The sequence below is a fragment of the Haliotis asinina genome, chromosome 8 (assembly GCF_037392515.1).
Source record: "Haliotis asinina isolate JCU_RB_2024 chromosome 8, JCU_Hal_asi_v2, whole genome shotgun sequence".
NCBI lineage: Eukaryota > Metazoa > Mollusca > Gastropoda > Lepetellida > Haliotidae > Haliotis > Haliotis asinina.
In genome coordinates this window covers 19,536,400-19,561,059 of record NC_090287.1, presented here as the reverse complement: position 1 = coordinate 19,561,059, position 24,660 = coordinate 19,536,400, and the positions used below count along the sequence as shown (strand labels likewise).

At 35.7% G+C, this 24,660-nt stretch overlaps 1 protein-coding gene across 8 annotated transcripts in view; it reads left to right on the top strand.

Annotated features, from left to right (window-relative positions):
* The window catches only part of LOC137295072 (neurexin 1-like), a 168,183-nt gene that overhangs the window by 88,032 nt on the left and 55,491 nt on the right, over positions 1 to 24,660 (top strand). For 5 of the 8 annotated variants that reach the window (XM_067826348.1, XM_067826346.1, XM_067826343.1 and 2 more), the window contains 5 exons: positions 10,420 to 10,566; positions 11,446 to 11,606; positions 12,173 to 12,199; positions 19,830 to 19,988; positions 23,598 to 24,390. In XM_067826348.1, coding sequence (XP_067682449.1) covers positions 10,420 to 10,566; positions 11,446 to 11,606; positions 12,173 to 12,199; positions 19,830 to 19,988; positions 23,598 to 24,390 — 1,287 coding nt within the window. The remainder of the gene's footprint in view (positions 1 to 10,419; positions 10,567 to 11,445; positions 11,607 to 12,172; positions 12,200 to 19,829; positions 19,989 to 23,597; positions 24,391 to 24,660) is intronic. The other 3 variants (XM_067826351.1, XM_067826347.1, XM_067826349.1) reach the window with 1 other exon arrangement.

The following is a 24,660-nucleotide window of genomic DNA, read 5'->3' as shown; positions in this document are numbered from 1 at the left end:
AGTAAACTCTGTTATGTCCACAATGTTACAAGCATGGCAAGACATCACTCGGGAATGATTTTCATGTTTGTAAAAGTGATTAAGCAAACATGGATAACATCCTGATTCCCTGCCCAAGCATATGTTCCATCAGTGTTGCAACCTGGGATGCTTGAGCTATATGCCATTACAGTATTTAGGCTATCCACCAGAACCAATGCATACCTAAGTAAGGGTAGAGCGCATCAAGTGAATGTGTGAGAATCACTTTGGACACTGTCATTATGTCACAGATAGTCTCTACTGATGGGGTAATCAGAGGCCTCTCGGGAAGGTGCCTGTGGAAAAATGCCATCAAATGAGGGGGTCTTTGTCAATCATGCCGTTATTTTCTTGCAACTCCTTTTTACGTTTTTGGTTCTTTTCAGGAAAGAACCTGTAAGCCTTGTCAACAGTGGGGTTGTTTAGAGATAAAAAAATCAGTAATTTTCTTAACGTCTTAATGTATTTGCCATCATGCTTTTCATTTGTGAACATATACTGCTGTCTAGATCAACTACACTGTTTGAATTGTTTTGTTGTTTTAAATAATCAAAACAGCCATGTTGGTTACATTGCCAGTTTTTTAACAATTACAAGCGATACTACCACTAATACTGTCCTGACAACCATATAGATAACCACTACTACTGCTGTACTGAATACATGTGACATTCCTCATACTGTTTGGATTGCTGAATCACCATCACCAATACTGATCTCACAACTACATATACAACCAGTAGCACTGTTCTGACAGCCACATGAACAACCTCAAACACTGGTCTGATTGCTCAAGTTCATACCGCTGGTTCTGTTGTAGCAACCAAAGGTTCTCTATCTGGTAGTGCTGCCAATACCACATGTGCCATTAATGGTATCCTAATAATTGGAGGTAACTCCTGCTATCAACAACCTCTACCATGCTAACTAGCATCACAATACCAAAGCTTCCACAAGCACAACTACTGTTATGATGAGCTATGGGTGTCCAGTCGTTCACTCACTGTGCAGATTTGTGTTCTATAACTGCTGGAGGTAAATTTTAGCCTTTGATTCTGCTGCTATTCCTTGTCACCATATTATTTGTCTCTGGTCTTCATCTCCATAAGGGATGTAAGGTAGTGTAGTGGTTAAACTGCTGCTTGTCACACCAAAGGCCTGGGTTCAGGGTCAGTTTTGGTGTCTGGTATCCCCCACTGTGATATTGCTGGAATATTGCCAGAAGCGGGTTAAAACTAAACGCATCACTATGAAGTCATTTACTTAAATATGCAACCATACCATAAGGTACCTAAGTATTGAAAGATATGTTAAATTTAACTTGATAAGTACAGAAATGGCTTCAGTCACATAACGGCACTGGTCCTGTCTTGGTTTATTGCGTTCTCTACGTAAGTCGAACTATTAACACCACTGGTTCCCAGTTTTTACAACTGCGTTCTAATTTGTCTTCAGCAACCCTAATAAGAGGTGACTAACAGGATCAGGTGGGTAGCCTCACTGACTTAGCTGGACCATGACACATCCCAACTATGTAGATCAGTGGTCATGATGTTGATAACTGGATTGTCTGGTCCAGATTCATTTATATACAGACTGCCACAGTATAGAAGGAATATTGCTGAGAGCAGTGTAAATCTAAACTCACACATTTTAAACTGTAGGAAACAAATTTCTACATGTCTGTTTCATTCATTCCATGCTAAACAGTGATCATGGCTAGACTGTCCAATCAGAAACTAAATATACCTTAGGGAAGCTTTGAAACTGATGATATGTGTCACGTTACAATATAGTTGTAACTTACTCTAGTCATAGCAGCTATTCTGGCTCTGGAAGTTGCCTTTAGGTTATTGTAAAGTATTACAAACGTTGAAACGCCTGTTTTGCATGATTTGACATTTGAGCTGTTTAAATCTTTAGCAAAATTATTGCACCACTTTAGCGACTTTTACAGATCATGATGTATTGTTGACACACATTTAGTAAGTTTATCTCCAAAGGATTTGTGTATATTTGAATGTTTTGAAGATGATAGAGTGAGGCTTATTCATTAAAGCCAGACCTTGTATATATCTTTCTAAAATTTTTCAAGAATAGTATGCAATATGTATAGGTTGTTTTTTTTTGCTCACATTCTAGTTAATTGTCTTGTGATATTTTTTTTATACTATCGTTAAAAGCAAGGCAAGATGTATCAACATGCCAAAGATATTATCATGCTTCCATTTACCATGTACAATTATACAACAAAGTGGTTGTGGTGCCTAGTGCTATGTCTGAATTTTACGTGTGGCTGTTACGCTTGGAGTACATGTTCCAGTAATGATCATTGTCAAGGAGACGAACTCTGATACAAATGCACAGTCACACCTGCGCACTCTGTTATCAGTGTGTTTCTGTGGCATACACAAAATGCACTCATTGTCTTCACATCACAAGAAGATTGTGTGTTGATTGTAATTTTTGTGTGTAATCCCAGCAGTGTATTGATTGAAGGCAAGGTGTGTCAATGTAGTAATTAAGGCAGTTCATCACCCTCTTGGGACCATATCGGCAGATAATTTCGATCGTGATAGTTGGTGTGCCTTTGATGTCCAACCAAATGACATGTTGGGTGTAAGGTTACCATCCTCAACATTGTTGGATGATCACCTTCTTATCATGATTTTATTCCATCATGCTCTGAACTGGATCCTAGCTCATCATTATGGGACTGTTTTCATTGAGTAGAACATTATCCTGTTACTGTTTCCACTGACTAGAGAATTATCCTGTTTCTGTTTATGTCAGTATAACCTAATTGCTTACAAAACGTCCATGATCAGATTTGATACCTTTGCATATGACTATTGATGACATGATAAAACCGACCATCCTTTATCGATCAGCTGCGTTGATATTTAACATAACGGTTGTAATCTAAAACACCGCATTGTTATATAGGTTGGTAACATTTGATACATGACAGAAATAATCTTCAATCATTTGTATAATCAAATTAAATGATGAGATGAGTTACAGGTTGTAACCCAGGCAGTCTACCAGTACAAAATATTTGTCCTTGTAACTCAGTGATATAAGAGACTTTGTTGCAATAAATCTTGACAAAATCACTAACATTTGTGGACATTTGATGGTATGAACAACACCTTTAAATGTGGATCAGGCTCCCAGAATCAACAAATCAAATCAAGTGCCACCAGTAAACGTATCCTTTCCCTCAAGGCCCTGTGTTTACATGAAATAACATACCTCTGTTTCTAGACCTTTCAGTATCTGCCCTGCAAACCCATTATTTTATGTTGTAAATAGCAATAGAACAAATTCTGAAATAAAACAGGGCTGACAGTGTTGTGTAATAACACCTCAGGACTGGCACAGCCTGTTCTGCACAACTCCTTGCTTAGATTGATCAGAGTAATCTTGACCATCAAGGATACCTAGCTTTCCGTTGCAGTGTTCTTGGTCATGTCCTTGATTGAAATGACCAGTTACAAGTTTATGAATATCAAAAGATAGGATAGAATCTGTAGATATTGTAATAATAATGTTATAAAAGACAAATATCATTTTCTTCTGCTGTGCATAGCATTTAATATTGTATATAAAAATAATTGTAATAAAGAACTCTACATGTCCATTCCTTAATTGATAGATTTTCATCTCTGTTGAATTCTTCAAATGAAAGTGTAATAAATAATGTTGCAGTTTTCATTTATCAAGCAGTGGTGATGAGAAAATTGTATATATGAAATGTACTATAGACTTGTGGCTTCATCAGAACTGAAATAAAGATAGATTGACTGGATACTAGTCTGCAAGTGATAAGGTTTCACAATGTAGTAATGGCCTGTGTGACAGCATTAATATATTGTATTTTTAAAAATATTTTGATGTATAATTCAGTTATTTACAGGACACAAATTCCTGCACCCTGTATCCATAAAAATTGACTGTGGAAGCAACAAAATTTATCAGCACTTAAACAGGGATGCAGAAAAAGTCAAAATACTTTTGTAATAATTCCAATCAAGTAAGAATAAGTTATCACTGCGTTTGTTACTAGGTGGGTAATGGTATCATTTGTACTGTCATTACTGTAACAATGAATGTGTTGCTCATGATACACCATACAATAACAGTATTAATTCTAATTATAATAATTACGTGTCTGGGACCACCATTTTGTTGTCCAGGACCATTTAAATTTTATGGATTACTGTAAGATTTATACAATGTTTGAATAAATGCTAATGGTGTGATAGAATACATATCTTGAGGCTATATTTTTGTGATGCCATATGTGTCTCAGAGTAATAGTTATATCATTTTAAGCATTTGAAGAAAATTTGATGGCATACGTTTTCAAATCTCAGGTCTTGTAACTAATTTTTGGAGTCATTTTCAACCACCTTTGTGATTTGGTTGATGGTTCTGTGTTTTGGCTACGTAACAAAGATGTTAGATAAGATGTGTTGTTATTCTGCCTGGTGTTAGCATCATTTGGCTAAACAATAACAGGTTGGTATGGAATCTGTGTACAGTAGGGTATCAGAGTTGTTCTCAGGCATGTTACTTCAGTAGGCTTGCCCTATAATACCGATGTAAGTTTAGCATTGCACAAGCAACACACTCATGGAGATACACATTGCTGTATTGCGTATACAATTTTTATTGTGATGTTAACTTTTTCAAACTGTCCTCTGTTAATATTGTCATTCATGCTAGATTAAGGAATCATATAATTCAAAATGATGTGTGTATGTGGTAAGGAAATATGGGAAAATACCAAAAAAAACGTGTCTGTGGCACTGGACCATAAATGACAATAGAGAATTGTTAATAACTGTATGTCAGCATTGCGCAGGAGGTAAATCCTTCATAACTCTAATTGTGTCCTTAAGTTGAACTGTCTACATAGAATTTTGATCCTGTTGTAACTGCTGTGCTTAATAACACTGCTTCTGAACATGGACTTGGGGGTTTCCAATCTAAAAGTATGACATTCTCAAATTGAATGTCCTTATAGGATGAGAGCCATTTTCCTCAGATTTCCCATGGGGCATCTTAGAAGCCCATAGATTTAATTTTGGTATGTCACAAGCGAGGATGTTATGGTAGAAGAATGGTCATTCAGTTCAGCACAGATTATTTCTAGGATAAGTATTAGTTCAACTGGATTGGGCTAACTTCATAAGATGGCTGTTGATTAAGCCAGCCATATCGTGTGATAGACATTTTCATGAAATAGTTATTGATTGTCATCACCCATGTGTATGTAGTAGCTGTAGTGGATCAGCTTAAATCTAGGTCAGAGTATTCAGACTTTAAAGCAAGATTAAAAAAACTGAGCGAAAGCCTTAAGTTGTACAGGTCAAAGATGTTGCTCAGCAGGAATACGGTCATGACTAACATAGAAACACATCCAGGCCAAAGAGGGATTCAGAAGAAATGTGTTCAGTGCACATATTAGAATGAAGTCATCACATGTCACCTGCCATTTTAAGAACAGGAACAGCAGAGGACAGTCAAAGATCTCTGTCTGGCAAAATAGGATTCCTATTTTCAAAAGTGGTAGCATTGACTGCATAGCAGAGCAACCAAGTGGTGACTTTTATGAGCACTGAAACATTCACTAAAATCACAAACCCTAGCAAATGAATCCTACCATTCAACCATTCTATCTTCTGAGAACCTGAAATACGATAACGATCATGTCATAAAATACACAGATATGCTGAATGTGGACAGAAAGTAAAGAAAGGAAATTGAAAGATATCCATCATGATGTTTCCCAGACTGGTAAAGAGGAGCACATATTGCTGCCAAGACTCCTGTCGTCATCTTGAAGATAGGGTTCGGTAGTTTGGTGACATTTAGCAGAGCATCCAAGATGCATCCCTTGAGCTTCATTTCATAAGCGTTAAGTCATATTGATTCTCTCTGGCCGGACACTATATTCATTTGGGAGTCTACATGATATCTGCTAGGTGTCATTATGTTACTGAAGGATAGACTTTTGTATCCTTCTATATATTGTGAAATGCATTTCTAGTTACGTTTGCAATCATTTTTGTGTGGAATTAAGGGGTTTTAATGAAATAGTATAAACTTCCCCAGCTCCAACAAGCTACCAGATAATAGTAAAGAATCAAGTTGGCAGATAATTACCTAATATTGTGTTTTGGAAGGAAAGGAACAAGAAAGTATAAAAATATATATTTCTGTCTATAAAGTGCCATAAGAGGTAAAAAAGCAACTTTTTCTGTTAAATTCAATTAATTGCTGCTTGGTTCTCGGGGAAGTGTGTGATATTGCTTGTTGACAATGTTTTGACTAGAAGAGGCTTTCAAGACTGATAATTTGAAGAGTATTTGTAATAGATCCTTTGAAGTTTAAAAAAATAATTGTATATCCATTGTTATGACAGAAGCCTTGTCATCATGTTCTGAGATAATATAACAATACCCCAGGCAATTCCGTAGGTGTAAACTGCAAATCGTGCTGAACACAAAGGTGACATGCAGGTCAGCTAATCAATATCAGATAATAACTTCCCACATTGATATGCCCCCTGAGAATGGAAAATGATGATTTTGATGTTTCCAACCTGTATTTAAATGCCCATTGTATTTGAGGGCATATGGTGAAACAGTTGGAATCCTAGTCTGATAAAGTGGTTATATGTCCTTGATTGATGGCTAGCTCTTAGGGTGTGATGAGAAGGCAGCAGTGGATCTTCAGGTCTTTGTTGATTCAAAGCTTCATTGAAAGTGAAGATACAATTCACATTGGTATCCATCAAGCATTTCCTAATTGTTGATGAGTCATTCAGTTAATGCTGACTGGGACAATTTGTTTCTGGATGTTTTTAGAATGCTGGAAGAAAAAAATGAAACGCTTGCAAACAAGATAGTGAGTTAGACCAGTGACATTAAGGGATATTGAGTAGATTTGTGACTTACCTCAGTTGCTGCAATAGCTTCTCAATGTCAGTTCATCCAAGAGTCATTTCTTTGATGATTTGTAATCTATAAGATGTTAAGGTAATCTATAAGATGTTAAGAGGGTAAGAACATGGTTTGAAGAAGGAAGAAGACCATATGCACTATGTATTATTGTGAAAGGAGTATCCTTACAGGGGTTATTAGACATGACTAACGGTGGTTTGAAGAAAAATACTTTGAAACACGTTTCTCAGTTTTGAAAGATAGATGTGTAATGGTGTGCCTGTTCTTTGACAATTATTAGCATAAGGGATTACATTTGTAATTCTTGATTTTGGTTTGGTTTAGTAAAGATGTCATTGCTACCAATGAATTAGGAATGTTGCCAAAAAACTTGGTTACTTAGTTAAATGTACCTCTACAAAATATGCATACTTTGAGCACATCATATTCTGCAGACATGAAAGTAGTCCTTTCGATTAAAAAGTGACTTTATTGACTACTAAATGGATTTTTCAGATAATCTGTTATTACCACTGTCAAAGCAATTAACAGAATGTAAATTTGAAATGATAGATCATGTTTGACATCTGTGGAGAAACTTGGCTTAAAGCATAGATTTCTTTTAAGTCCAAAATTTGAACTATTTTGGTTGCATTAAGCATTGCCTGTATTGACATAGGCATTACTCTGAGGTGTTGGCTTGAAGAGATAAAAGTGTCTAGAGGTACTTGTATGAGTGATAAAAGTTGCTGAAACCCTATGAATATGACCATCTCTTACTTCCGAGATTACCAAACATGGCAGTATTTGCAGGCTTGTGTCTGGAAAGCCTTGGGGTATATGTTCATGTTTGCCTAAACCCTGTCCAAAGTCAGATAGCACCATGACAGCGCCTCAAAATGGTTTTCTGAGCCAGGAATACCACAAGGGCTTTTTCGAATGTCAAGGTCATTGCTGGCTCATGTTTTATTATATGTGGGAACGATTCTGTCATTAACCTTGCTTGCATCATTACGAAAATTGTAAAAATCATCCGTGTACGTTGTGAAGCACAGGCTGTAATATTCAAACCACATTGATCTTGCTGTTGTTCATGGCACTCGTTGCTTGTGGAATCTGTTCAGTGTGGAGAGGAAAGATGGAGGGAGTAGGGTGATGCATGGGAAATCAATACTGTTTCACTACTGCTGATCCCGTGTTGGAATTGCTCCACGAGCCATGGGAAGACCACACTCCCAGTTACATCAGTTCACTGATTGGGACACTGCCTTCAGTAATGTTTGGTGATCAGTGCCTATAATCATAGTCGATGGTTCCACAATGAAATTGCTTAGCTCCTTTGGCCACTGTATGGGCTTCTGATAATGTTGATATGAAAGTGCACAGGTATTAATTGTACTCTTGAGACATCCTCATATGTAGTTACGGGGCATTTGTTCTAAAATATTGCCACTCATCCTCAGAATTTTTTTGTTTTATTTGAAGGATGAGAAGTGCGCAGGGTTAATACAGATAAAATTGAAGATACACATCACTTGTTCGAAAAACAGTCTCATCCTAATGTGTATTTCAAAATGGAGACTAAAATTCTGTTTTCAAGGGCATTGTGATTCCCATGGCAGTCTTTAAGTAGAAAGACTACGGAAACAGATAACCATGTCACGACAACATGAAGGGTTCTTAACAAAAATGTTTAATTACAGGCCTTGAGGTCAAATCACTTGCTACTAACCTGTAACACACCAGTAAACTTGGTTTTCTAATGCAACTTGTTGGGTATTGATCGTAGAATTCTCTCCAGCTTGTACAGTATTAAAAAGCTTAAGACAATATTGACCACAAAGTTAGTGCAGTCGTTATATCAAATGAAAATTGAATGAAAATTCCAATACATGCTTTGGAATGAAGGTACCGGGGATTGCGTTCATGTATGTTTGAGGTTGGCTAAGCCAATCAGATAGTGTTAGTGTAGTCAAGTGTTGTTGCCTAGCTAAGGTTTTGAAGCCTTTTTTTGATTTCCAAGATAAAAAGAATGGCTAATGCCTTTGGGTGCTATTTTGGAAATTGAAAAGCAGTTTAAGAGTTTGGACTAACAAAATTGAATTTGTGGAAATGTTTTTTGTTAAAGATAATTGAAGATTTTGAATAATCAGATAATTATGAACTAAGATTATGGAAATTGTCTTCCAGTACCTTATAATCATGGTGTAAATGATTTTAACTCTCAGTAAACCTATGTATTTCCAAACATTACCATAAGATTGTGGAGCAAGGATGTATTGTTACTATCATCTGTTATTCACTAACATTATAGCAAAAATGTCACTTCTGTTTAATTACTTATACAATATGTTACTCAAGGTTTAACTGTCATTACAGTATGTGTCCAAAACAATAATTACAGTTATTTTATTGGTTGTCTGTGTTGGAAGGCTGGTTTGATGCTCAGCAAACCAGCCAGTAACAACCTTCAAACAAACTTGCATAATTATGAAAGATGGACAATATACTACTCGTATTTGCCAGGTTTCTTTGTATAAACAGGGACCATATAGTTATATTGGTATATAGTCTGGTGTCCTTGTATGTTATGTCTGAGAAAGGGCCAGTTGTTGCTGATTCTGTTCTCTAATAATAACTCTGTCATGACGCTAATGACACTGATCTCAGTAATTATCCTGATATATTTGCTGTGTATGACACAGCACATTAATAACACGATGCCATGATGAATCATATAGAGTAATGAAAGGTTATTATTCTCAGGTACTTAGACATGTCGATATTAGCCTGTCACTCAGTTTGTGGTCATGGAAATGTGTGTGTAACCATGGTGATTACTAACTGTAGATGAAGTTTCCTTATTTACAACTCATCATTGGCCTTTGATTTCAAGGTATCCAGCCTTGAACCTTGAATGTGTAGGAAGGTGGCTCCATAGACTGTAGATTATTCATTAGGACATATTGACACAAGAAAACAGTAATTAATAGTACTGGAAAGAACTTGAACATCCGATTCTAGACTTAGTGTGCTGCTTACTGACTATAGTGATATGAAAGAACAGGGGGTTCTTTAACTTCTTTGATAAAGATATGTTGTTTTCAAGGGCAGGAAGAAATATGAAGAAATATGATGAAATACGATCTTGTCACAACAGCATAACACATAGGGCCAAGATATGATGAGAGACACATATTTATTCAATATTTCAGTATGATTATGTCTGTGAAAGGTTCCAAATTGATGTTCTAAATGAAATGGCACATGGAGATGCCTTTATGTGTGTAAACCTCATGGCAAGTTACATGCAAAAAATGCGATTGCTATTAACCAGAGTGAGTAATTTTTTTCCCATTGAATAATGAGTTTGGCATTTGAAGTTCAGATTTCGTACAACTGTGGCCATAGTTTCTTTAATTTTATCATTTTTTTTTCTTTTCAGAGAAGATTCCATCGGATGCCACATTCCTTGGAGCCCAGTATTTTAGTTACGAGCTGGTCAGTAGAGGTGACCCAATCGTCAGCAACAGTGATGAATTGCAGTTGGATTTTAGGACAAAACAAGTCAATGGAATTCTGTTTTTCACAGGTAAGTAACATATTGATTGTATTTTAATACTCATTTTGTACCAGTCTTCTGACAACTTATTCATCAGTGACAAGTGTTAATAATATACCAGTGTTGTTGTTATTAGGAAGTAAATAAAGTTTGTTCTGTGCGATCAACTTAACTGCATGGAAAACAATTTACATAAAATCATTCCTGGAATTTGTTACTGAATAGATCAGTATTGACATAAATTTTTATTCCACTTAATAAACACTGACCCAGAATTTGATCATAGCAATCTAAGCATTATGAATGTCATAACAACCAAACTGTGCCAAAGAAGCTGAGATAGCTTTTTACTATGCTACTTTGAAATGGATGGAGGATTCTTATGCATTTGCAGTAACACAGTGAATAAGATCCCTGGATAAACCATTCCTATGGTATTTCACCAAATTCAGTGAGAATTACTCTGATGGACCAACTGACTAATGTTCTTCTATAAAGCAGTAATTCGAACTACATATGTAACCAATAAACTAAATAGGATGTATAAGTAAGTCCATATTTATTTCTTTTCAGCTCTTTTGTATTTTGATGTCAGGTCCTAATCCGCATGGAAGCAAGTTCTTATGACAGTATTTTTAACAAGTTGTATTTCAAAATTCACAAATACTGACTTCAGATTGTTTTTATTATAACAAACTTCACAGCTTGCCATTTAGAATTAATACGATTCAATGCTTCATTATTACATTGAAAACCACAAAAATACTTAGAACAAAACAGATGTAAAAACAGACAAATTTCATTCAGTGATTCATAATTTGGTATTAGCAGCAGTGTTGCCTTAGGGCAATAGTATCAACATTGAGTGAAAAGGTTATCCAAGTTTCAATTACTCGACTTGTTTTTCAGGTGATCTTAAAGATTACTTGAATGTAGCCGTACGAGATGGTGGAATAATTGTTACAATCAATCTGGGCTCAGGGGCTTACGAAGCTGAAGTCCGACCAAGTCATGTACGCTTTGATGATGGCCGCTGGCACCACCTCGTGGTTAGAAGAGAAGCAAGGGAGGTAATGCTGACATTCATAATCCCATGGTGTCGATAATCTATTATCTATATACTCCAGTCCAGTGATATATTTATACTACCCTATATTATATATGCCTATTGCACAAACCTGCACCTCCTTAGTTAAATGAATAACAGCGCATGGAGATATTTGTTTGAAGAAATTGATTATATACACTTAGATGTTTACACTTTGTTGAATGAGATAGTTTGTTATCTTTGTTTTGAAATGGAACTTGGTTGTTCCCGTAAACGGGATTTACACCCTGATGGTAAAATCAGACTCCCGTAGTCGCCAGAATATGTTTATTTGCCTGCATGGTATGTTAGCAGAATGTAAGAATTGGTTTGACATTTTTATTTTAGAATGATGTGAAGTTTTCGAATGTGATCAATTTTTCTTGAAATGAACCAAGTTTTTAGATCATTTTTCCATGACGAGTGTTTGACACAGGCAAGCAAATACCATAGTATGCACAGAGAGTGATACGTTAACAATTTGTCACATGATTTTCATAATTTGTCTTTATTTGTTGCAATCTTTTTTTTCCAATTTTGTAATATCAGCTTACTAGGGACAAAGGGGTTTGCTTTGTAAGTAATTTTGCATGTCCCGGGCATGCTAGTAGATAGGTATAGCCCCCTTTTCACCCGCCTTGTCCTGTATGTTACCCCTCCTATTGTAATCAACAACTATCTTTCTATATTGTGCTGGTTTATGGGGGTTCGTCTTGTTCAGATTGACATCGTCAAGAACTGCAAGTATCGCATACATTTCAGGGAACTTTTGGGAATTAAATGTTGAAGATTTGTATGATGTTTCTTGTTAAATGTTTTATGGATTAACTCAATGTAATTTTTTTTATTTCAGCTTTTTAAAAAAAATACCTGAAAAGAAAATTGCAAGATTGTTTGATAAGATTTTGATATATTTGAAATATGCTGAATTGTGTGAATTTGTCAGTTGTCATAGGTGAAAGCTGAAATCAGTGGAAAAAATCCTCTTAAGTCTGAAATGATCATCTTTGCTTCCTGATGCTTATATTAGTTTCTATGTTTCATGTAGTTATGCTATTGTGAAAACATCTTTTCAAATGAAACTTTTAATTTGCTTTTGGTGGCAATAAATAAAGTAGATAAATTAATTCATTTTTATATAAACACTTTTGAGGAACATTCTCTTAAATAGCTTTTCTCAATGGCTTTTGCGCTGGTGAACATACGAATCAAAAACCTTTTTGATTCAGTAGATATTTTTGAAAGCATTCACCAATTTTCTTCTGTGTAAATTTCAGTGAAGCCATCAATGAAATAATTATTTTAAATGCTGAAGTAGGATAGGTGTGGAATCTGATTACTCACAGCAAGTCCTGCATAAGTATGTGGCACTTTTCAGATCAACACTAATTGTTGTGATATTGTCTGAAAGAAATTCCTAACAATACTACAACAATATTTGTCAATTTTAGTGATGTACATGACCAGGGAAATAATTACAAGACAACTGCATCATAATGAAAATTGAAATGAATAGAAAACTGTGAAGATAAACATGGGATGTGATTGAGCTGTCTTTTAAGTTTGAAAGTAAATACTGAAACAAGTAGTTTAACAAATGTGTGGCTGAAGAATTCTAATCTGCATTTCGGGGGTCAGTCAACTAGGATGAGAGAGTGATTGAGTTTTATGCCAGTTACGGCAATATTCTAGCCATATGGCGGCGGTCTGTAAATAATCAAGTCTTGTCCAGACAATCCAGTGATCAACATCATGAGTATTGCTCTACGCATTTAGGATACAATGATGTGTCAACAAAGTCAGCAAGCGTGACCATCCGATCCTGTCAGTTGCCTTTTATGACAAGCATGGGCTATGGAAAACCATTTCTAATCCTCACATCTTCATAGGTCTGTTAGCCATTTATGCAAATTGTCCATTATAAACATATGAAACAAGCATATCATCACAGTCTGTTAACATTTGAAAGATATTTTAGGTTACGTTAAAGTCCCACTATTGGATGTTTCTATGAAACTGGAAAAATGGACAACAGTTATCAAAACCTATGAAACATGCAAGATATAAGGGTGCTAGAAAAAGCTTCCCCTAATACTCTAGAAAGCAAATGTGCTTTAGCTCATACATTTGTAAAACATGGATAAGTTTAGTTTAACACCTCTTTTAGGAATATTCCAGCAATATCACCATGCGGTACACCAGAAATGGACTTCACACATTTGTGCCCATGTGGGGAATTGAACCTGGGCCTATGGCATGAGGAGCAAACTGTAAAACATGACCAATATCAGTTAGTGTCAAGGTGAAATGGTTCATTCCCAGTGCCACTGAACTGCACGTTTAGAGGTAGAAAATACAGTGTTTCTCTTTTAATGCTTAAATCTTGTAATACTTAATCGACCAATAGGTATAAGGACACCCAGTATATATAGTGACAACATTAAAATTACAGTACACACTGATAGACATGCTACACCCTATAAACTGTCCATATATATGTACGTATTTTTTTTCTCAGTGATGACACAAGCAAAGAGATCCAAGCAATGCATACATCACCTTTTTTTTTTTTTTTTTTTTTTTTGTATTTCCATATATATACTTTGTGTTATGGATGGTTCGTACAGAATTTTTATGAACAGCCAATTGTATAATTAAGTGTCTCACATGGTATTATTGGTTGAGTGTCATTGACACTGAAGTAAAGATAGGTTATAAAACTGAAATCTACACTAGTTGGATGTTGTTGTAGTTGTTGGTCCTGGACCACGCTTGTTGAGACCTCTAATGCTGATATCCCCTCTGATACTTCTCTGTGTATTGATGACAGTCTTTCTTCAATCAAAGTTACGTTTACAGTACAGTAATAATGTTCTTCCCTATCAAAGTTGTACGATATGCATATATTTAACCTCTTTCATGATTTTACTGTCTGAAAGAAGTTTGCAAGAAATTTGTTAAGGAAAACCAAGTTGACTATCCATAGAACTTGGTATTTCTTCAACTATACAATGTCTGAAATGCCTCTCAAAGAAGAAATTTGTTGCTAAGTGATCAAACTAATTAGACTGTTAGGGTGTTTCATAATTGTTCATATGTTAAACCCAATGCTGCAAGTGAATGTATGCAGGTATGAACATTTCTGTTTACTCCTCAGTCTTTGTGAGACCTACCGGATAACAACACATGTTCATTATTCTGAGTCTTTGCTAAGGCAGGAGAATAGCATTCTGTGTGGGTGATAAGAATAATTGGTAACCTTTTAAAACAGTGAGATTGTAATTGTAGAATTGAGAAGGGAACGATATGCACACACCTAATGGTATTTAAAAAAATAGCTTCCTTGTTTAAATGGTGCATAAAATGTCACAGTGATTAAATCTTTGAGTAATTTGGTATTTGGTATTCTTAAATGTCACCGCATAATGTAACATAATTGTTGTATTGTATTTAAGGAGATATTGGTGATAAAGACCTTTGCCCAATTTTCTGGTGTACAGAGCAGTCTTGATGTTACTGGAGAAAAAAGGATTTGTAAAAATAGTAATAATTACCAATGTTCATCAGTGTTTATACATTCTAATAAGATACAGTCACACACATTTTAAGGAAATCTTTGCAAACATATTATTTGCTGTATGATCACATAATAATACAGTATTGCTTAGTACTGGTTTCGTTTTGGTATATATATTAATGTACAATGTACCAACATATTTAGTGAGATTACATGGGATATGATATACTTAAAGTAGATATTATGAAATACTGTTGTTGATGATAATCATGCTTTGATGGTACCTGATGGGCTTTATGCAGTCAAATGAGGCTGCCAAGAAACATATTCATCTTCTTGATGAACATGACATGGTATTCATTAGAATTGAGGTAATCAGGTAAGGAATCAAATTGCTATTTAATGATACGATTGAAAATAATGTTGATATTTAAAATTGCGCTTGATTCTCTTTGTAGTAAATGTCAAGTGTAAATATTGGATTAATGTCTTCAGTTGAATGATTGAATACAAAAAGGGAAGAAATGTTAGACTTGAAATTTGATATATTGCTTCTATTAAACTGGGTAATACTCTTCTCTGTATCAAAGACAAGCATGATATATTTATGACTGTATTTGTACTATAGCTTATTGTACCACATAGAACAAATTCCAGTCCTCTTACAATGCTAAGTAGCACTGCTAAAGTATATGGGAAATAAGTGATGAACCTTTTGAATCACTAATTAGTTTGTCAGTGATGGTACCGTTAGGCAGACTTGGAGGACTGTTTGATGTTTGGAGACAACACAGGATACTGAATACCTAAATCAACCTATCACAGCTTTATGAAGCACTGTTCTTTCAGTTAATTATAAAAATGTAATTGAAAGACATAAAGATGTGATTTTGCTCTCAAAAAGAAGAACATTATTACATTTTTGTTGTGTTCTGCCTTTGTTTCATTAGTTGGTAATCAGTGAAATTAGTTTTTGTAGTGAATGGATGTTTTTCTGATTTTCTCCCCTTTTCATCAAAATGGAGGCCAGTACAAATGCATGAAATACATACACACTTAGGGCCAGTGCTATTGTTGGGGTGTCAGTAATACATTATTATTATCATAGGATATTTATGTAGTGCACATATCCAGGTAACTAGTACATGCTCAAAACTCATTCAGTGTGATCGGGCTATTTTGGTCTTATCCTAATTTGGTAGTTTGTAAGGCAGTTTACCAGTGTCCTCGTCTTCCTTACAATATGTGAAAAACACACTGTAACACCTTAACCACTAGGCTACCCCACATCCCCATATTACAGTAGTAGCTTGATATGAATTAGAAACTTTAAGAGACCACAGATGTGATATATTGATCTGAGTGAGTGAATGACAATGGTTTTCTGCCGCTTTGAGCATTGTTTCAGCAACAACACAGCAGGGAACACCTGAAATGGGCTGTACACATAGATATTAATATGATATATCGGAAAATTCTATGGATTATGTAGGATTCTTTTCTGTTTAAAAGGATAAACATATCCAGTGTATATGGAATGATTTATGTTGCAACACTGACCGGCCCTGAAGATGAATTAGCTTCATTTATGGATTTCATTCTCAACAGTGATGGACAAATGTGTTGGAAGTATAGAATGACACAACCACCCTCCTGGGACACCCAACTCTGGTTGATGGATGTTTGGCATGATATCCATAAGCTGGAAACAGGAATGTGAGCTAGGTTTCGGTTCACAGAAGTCAAGGACTCAGCAGCCTCCATGTGAAGCATGTTCATAGATGAGATGGTTTCAGACAGATCGTTATCTGAACAAAAACATAAATTACAAGTCTAGATTGATTAGGAGATACCGTGGTGATCTTTGAAGATGGGTTTCTGTCAACCAAGATGACTTTGGTTGTAAAGTCATTACAGCTATAGATTGATAGTCTTGATTTGTTACGACAGCAGTTAAAGGATTTTAATTGTGAATGTGGTTGATTGTCTTGGTTCTAAGCTTCCAGAACACACATGGCTGAAAGAGAGAAAGAGACGAGTGAGTGAATGAGTGTGGGTTTCTTTCCCTGTTTTTAGCTATATACCAGCAATATCTGGCAGGAGACACCAAAATTAGGCTTTACACATTGTACCCATGTTAGGAATCAAACCAAGGTCTTGGCATGATGAGCAAACAATATATTCACTAGGCTACCTGACTGCCCCAGAGAGAGATGTACTTGTTATAGGCAGTAGTTGATATATGTACATGCACACAGCCTTCATGCTGGGGTAATTTACTGGGGACAGATTGTACAGTCTCAAAAGAATCATGCTGGATGTTATATTTTTTGGCTTTTGAGTTAGATCACGTGCCATAAACTTTATATGGTTGCAGTGAATAGAGGGGTTTTGATGGAAGATAGTATCAGTATTGTACAAACAGGGATAGTTCATGAGAGAACAATATTTATCAGTTTTACCCACAAACTACCCGATTTGTAAGATTACCTCACAGAAAGAGTCAGCAAGTTCCATTGCCTGAAATAAACTTTAATTGGCCTATATCACTACTCTGTTCTTTACAAGAAGTAGGGTCACATTCAACAATGCAATTAACACTCAGGTGATTGTAACTCCCATACCTTAACACAGACATTCAGTAGTAGCACTACGACTGCATGTGACAAGGTTGATTTGATAACAGTTAAAGAATTGCACTGCATTACTTGTTTTTCATCCTAGTTTTATTTTGTGGCGTGACACAGTTGTAGTATAGGGACAAATTATCAATACTGTATATGGATCATGACCTTCAATGTTAGGAAACAGAAATCGACTTGTCTAACATGTTCTGCCTCCTTTCTTCTCATTTTCATTTATGTTGACAACCTTTTGTTTTGAGCCAATGTTTTGTCCTGTTTTGTCCACAAATGGCTATATGTGTGTAGCCATGTCCATCGTTATTTAAAGGAGGACTGTATTTCTGTTGGCGGGCTTGCCCTGTAATAAGTAGATGACTCTTCATGCTTCCGGTGATAATACCTCATACTCTACAGCAGTGTTGTCATCTGTTATAGTCTATTGCTGTCAGTCAATGTTGTACATTTCATTCGGCTGACAGTGATTGCATTCTCAAACAATATTACATAGATGTGTCTACGTTGTTTAGAACATTACATATTGTTGCATGAAGTACAAGTAAGCAAACTGGACATGCGTTCATTGACCTAAATTTACGTTAGCCTCCTTATTCAATATTGGAAGAAATATGATGAGTACCAGCCGTTTGTCAGCTGTGTCATAACAGTGGATATGTCTTGTTCAAGGTTCTCTTTTTGGGAGACAGTTTCATGAAATAATATTGATAAAAATAACAAATATTGTGAACGATGTAACTTATGCATGAAAACCTGTTGTCTGTCATGATTATATACGTAAATATATTGTAAAAATGCTAAACATATTCTGAAATGATGTTGCAGGTAAGATGAGGAAGATTAGATTTATGTATGTATGTTAAAATTGTACCTTTGTACATGTCAGGTTTAAACTTTTGTAATTATAAATGATGTTTATCGGACAAATTCATACAATTTTCATTGCAGTTACATGGGCTCAAGAATATAACCAAGATGACAATTGTAACTCGGATGTTATCATAGCAAAGTAGAAATATGTATTTGAACTATTTTGTGGCCGAAATTGCTGAAATTGATTTTAGGAAGCACAAAATGTTCATCTGAGAGTGTTTGACAATGTCAGTACACCTGTGTGTGCATGGCACACGGTCTCTTAAACTTCCTATCTTTATTGACTTCTGGGTGTCAAGTTTCAAATTCACTGTCTAATGTTTGACAATTAAAACTTTCATCAGGTTCTTTTACTTATCTTTCGGGACGGTTTAATGGTTATAGTTTATTGATTAGGGATATTGATCTTATTGTATTATTTCAACTGGGTATTTCATTTCATTGTTACTGCATGAGAAAATTGGGCACTTTTTCATTTGCATGTCAGAATGAGGCATGTTTATTGCATGCATTTATGTTGTGAATTCATCACCATAATTCCAAGGTATAAGTTACATATAAATAAGATAACAGTTGCACTTTGATTTTCTTTTTCCCCCTGTAAATTGTTCCTTTGACATACACAGCTTTTAAAAGTATCTGTAAGAAAGAACACAACAAATATAATATAATAATGTTAGCCACTATCCACACATGAATGATAACACAAGCTGATAGAATATAGAAGGAACTTAGATGCTCTATCTTGATGAAATAAATGAATATTATCATTCTAGGAATCATCTTCATATATCATTTTTATATGGCACCATTTTCTAAAGTGTTAGATATCCACATCATCTGGTTATAATTTCTGGAAGGGGATGATGTTTTAGAAAATGGTTCCATATTTTGTTGTTTTTCTGTGAATATTTGAAAAAAAAAATACAAGTTTCTCGGCTTTAAAACTAAATGTCTTGACTAAGACTTTGTCAATCAAATTCTGTTGTTGAACTTGCAGGAACAATTCTAGTATTACGACTGCTGAACTTATTTCTCAATAAGAAAAAGAGGGTTAAGATCATCCAACAATGTCGTGGCCAATGTTTATACAGGATTGAATTTGCATTTTCAATTAAGTAAGAATAATGGAAAAATTATTTTCCCAATTTTTATACAAATCTGTTTTGCTTGTAAGATCTCAGTCGAAGTGGATGGTGTCCATAGGAAGTCCGGCAGCACAACTGGCCAGTTTACGTTATTGTCCAGCAGTCTCCTGTATGTTGGAGGGAGCCCCAATACAGCCACCCTTGTCGGTTCAAGGGTCACCCAGAACTTCAAAGGATGTATGCGAAAGGTTAGTGTGTATCTTTAAACAACTTATGCTTTGGGAACCAGAAAAAACAATGATGTATGAACTTGCTGTGCCACAGTGAACGCCTCACAGGTTATATCTTGGGGCAAGAATGAAATCAGTCTCCTTGATATGTTTTAGAAGACCAACACATGCAGGATCTGATTTAGTCAACATGACCCAGTTAGGCAACACTGCCTGATTGACAAGGACATACCTCTACATAAAAGATAAAGATATCCGGGATGTGTGTTCCTGAAGGAACTATAACTGCTTTGAAGTCCAGTTTGTACAGGGACTGTCTTTGCCTTGAAGATCAACATATGCTATATGTGTATCTGCCTTGAAGACCAAGGTTTACAGAGTCTGTCTGCAGTAAAGTCTATGATGAACTAGTTGTTCCTTTGTCTAGAAGATGAAGATATACTAGATGTGTCCAACTGGGACCAATATTAACTGCACCTCTCTTCTGACTTGACATCTAAGATGAACTGGGTGTATCTCTGCCATGAAGACCAAGATGTACAAAGTCTGTCCTCTGTGAAGTCGAAGATGTACCAGTTATACCTCTGCCTAGCAGATGAATAAGTACTGGATGTGTGTCTGCCTGGAATGTGAGAGATTATTTACACTTTTACACCAAGATGTACATGGCCTATTTGGGCTTGGAAGTTTTAGATAAACAGGATGTCTCGCTGCATGGAGACCAGTATCTGCCAGATATGTCTGGCTTGATGACTGATATGTCCATGGCTCTTCCAGAGAATCATGTTCAGATACAAGACAGGACAAATAAAAATGTGAACCACTAGTCCTTTCAGAACTGACTGATATGTTGGATATTTCACTGATTATCTGACCTAGCAATGGAAAACCTGCATTTATGCACAAAAAAATCAAGACCATCTAAATGACTTGGTCATCCAAAACCACCTCATCTGTAAACTTGAATTTGATAATCTAGTTCAAACTGGTAATAACATTACACGCTCATCAGCTGCGGGTACCAAAAGAGGACTTTCATTAAACTGTCTAGACAAAGATTTGACAAAGTCACCAGACCATGAAGATTACCCTTCAGTTAATATTTTCTGTGAGCAAACTGTTCTGAGCACTCCTTGCTATTGGATATTTTATCATTTGATACTCAGATTGTAACAAGTGCAATTGAATAGAACTATTTGAAACACTAGTGCCTGGAATGAGATGGATGAAGACTCTTCTGAAAGGTGAAATCGGTCAAGTTCCTTCACAGAATAAACATTTTCTTTGCTTGCTTCTCTGAATATAATTCAAAGCAAAGTCAACTGAACTCAGTGTTTACATGAACTTAAACAGTTCAAACACAATTGAACTATTCAAAATCCACATGGAATTGGCAGAATTCTGTTGATTATTCACATTCACCAAAGGACAAGATTGTGAAAGCAGCACAGCTTCAAAAGATTCCTGTTATTTGCAAATGGAGGTTGCTGTTTAGCATTATATTTGTATGGGTAATGTTTAAATCCATTTGAGAGAAGTTATATCATGAGTAAGCAAGGGAAATATGGTGGTATACTTAGTCTCCAAGTGTGTCCTTAAAATTTTTTTTTTTGTCAGAGTATGATGATTGATAAATATGAGGAAAATATAGTCTCGAGATGAAAAAAGGTAAGGCAAATGGTTCAATGAGTAATATATATGAACAAGAAGGTTCTTCTCCAAACATCATTGTAATATGAAAACATGGTTTTTGATATTGTGAAAATCATTTTTTTTTTAAATTAAAACTTTTATGATGATATCTATTGATCTGTAATTTATCATGACACTGGTTTCATAGTGTATCACAAAACTTTTCATCACCTCTACAGCAAGCCAGTGGAGATAGCAGAGATGACAAGGTCATAGGGTTCATTGTTTTATCCTGGAACAGAAGCCAATTATTGTTTGTTGACTGAAGGGTTGCACAGTGACCAGATTGGTTCTGGCAGCTAAGTAGCCACGAACCATAATCCAAAACTTATTGTTTCCTTCTCATTGGATTTGCTCCTGAGATAGAAGGAGTAATTGTTCATTACTGATATCAAGCATAGACCAGAAGGAAGCCTATGAAGGTAATGGGATGCAGTGTAATTGTCGGACCATTTATGTGATATTATTCCGGGAAATTAGTGCAACAAGACCTTTTCAAGTGAAGATGATTAAAACTGGCAAATTTCCGACTGATCCTGCAACAAAAGCTTTGCTAATTCAGTTTACTGTGCCTTCAAGATTATCAATTGCAAATAAGAGCTGAGCTGCCATTGATAATTTGACAGGAAAAATATAATTGTTTGTCATGTGACTGCTTGGAAATAATTGTGGTTTATTAATCTTGGAAGACCAAGAATGTTTGAATATGTTTTGATGAGGACTACAGTGTGGATGAAAATGAAGTTTACTGATGAGCTACATTGCTGATAAATTGATATTTGTATGAAGCAAATTTGTTTAAGTTTTTGTTTTCTGGTTTGCTTCACAAAAGAGAAATTATCAAGGATACAAATGGTCTGTAGATTTTTCTCCTCTTATATTCTGTTAGATGATTTATGTTACCATGAAATACTGATTACTAGCATTGAAGAGGGTTTGCATGTCTATGCGGAACTAATTCAACATATGTTACCTCTGTTCTTCATCTTTGATATAAGTAATGACTTTCTAATGGTAAAGTCACACAATCAGTCAGAAAGTTTGTAGTATTTAAGGACTAATGGGTTTTTTTTCATTCTTTTTCTCTGTTGTTAATCTATATTATCAATTATTTTATCATTTTTATTTGCATATTTTGGTCATTGTTTTCCTTAGTAGTTGAGCCATATTACACATGCATCAAGGTTTCAGGACTACATCAGACAAGGTCTAGAACTTTTAAAAGGTTTTATGATACATATGTAGGGGATTTTCATTACTCAGTCACTCAAAATGATGTATCATGGATTTTATTTTCTTAACTTGCTTCATATGTTTGTGTGCTAATTTAGGTGAACAGGTAACTTGCCGCTGCATGTGTTTGTGATGAACAGGATAGGCTCACCTTTTTGTAAAAACCTGTTTGTCATCATTATTTGGCACCTATGCTAATCGCATAAGAATCAATAGGATTGATTGCTTTTATCATACCAAGAGTCATATTTTTGACTGTCACAGATGTGATCTTTTAACAGATATGCTCTTGCTTGATTATGTACAGAGAATGTTCCCAAAACAGGAATTTCAGCATGAAAAAATATACCCCAACAGCTTAAATGTGACATAGTATTGTGGGATCCATATCTGAACGTCTGATAGATGATGAATGAGGAAACACAAGGAACAGTAAAGAGAGTGAACATGGTATTCCACAATTAAGATGACATGTCAGTTAAATGTGTTAAGACAAATCATTTCATAAGTTGTCTCTGAAGTTGAACAAACCTGCGAGTAGTGTCACTTTGTTAATTCTTTAAGATGTATCACATTTGAGTCAAGCTGAAAATAAAAAAGAAATGTTTGTAAAACTGTACTGTAAATTACTTGACTGTAACTTAATTATTTAATCATGTGTTGCCACATTCAGTGAGGTATCTCTTTTCTTGTTATATTCAGGTACGATACAAGGCTGACACCATCGACCTTGACCTTACAGAACTGGCCAAAACAGATCATGGACTAATAACAGTTCATGGTGGTGTCATCTTCAACAAATGCCAGGAGCTGGTGGAATCACATCCAATAACCTTCACAACCCCGAACTCAATCCTCACACTCCCTACATGGGACGTCAGAGAGAGGAGAGGCTCCATTGCCTTCCAGTTTCAGACAACAGAATCCAATGGTGTCATCATGTTCAATCCTGGCCCTGAAGGACATACAGACTTCTTTGCAGTGGAGATGCTGGATGGTCATTTGTATATGATTGTTGACCTTGGATCTGGATCAAAGAAGGTCAAGGCCAGTCGGAATCCAGTCAGTGATGGCAATCCACATGAAGTTTACATTGACTATCAAGGTCCACAGGGGTACATAACTCTTGATGGACAGAAGGAGTCCTATTACGCTGATGGGAAAGATGTTGATTTGAGCCTGTCTGGAATATTCTACTTAGGTGGGATAAGCAGAAACCATGATTCAACCAAACTTCCACATTCCATGTGGGCAGGAATGCTTCGGCATGGCTTTGTTGGATGTCTCCAAGATTTGGTTATCAATGGTAACAAAGTTGACCTGGTCGCAACGGCACGAGCTCAGCGTGCGCAGGGAATTGCTGAATACTGCCATCGCATGGAGCCTCAGTGTGCCAGTCATCCATGTATGCATCGAGGAAAGTGTCTAGAGGGATGGAACAGATTTGTCTGTGACTGTAGATCCACAGGCTTCAATGGAGATGTCTGCCAGATAGGTTTGTACCCAACATTTTATGTCGCTTTTTCACATAATGTACATATATGTTTAAATGCTGAAAAGTTGCAGTTTTAAGGTTTCAATGCTGAAAAGGTACAATCTTAGGGTTTTAGTGATGAAAAGGTGTAATTTTAGGGTTTCAGTGTTGAAAAGGTGCAAATATGCAAGTTTAGGGTATGTAAGAAAAATATTACTCTGTTTATGTCTGCCATATATACCATTTATCTTTCAACTTGTTTACAAGTATATAATAAATATATACTGAGGG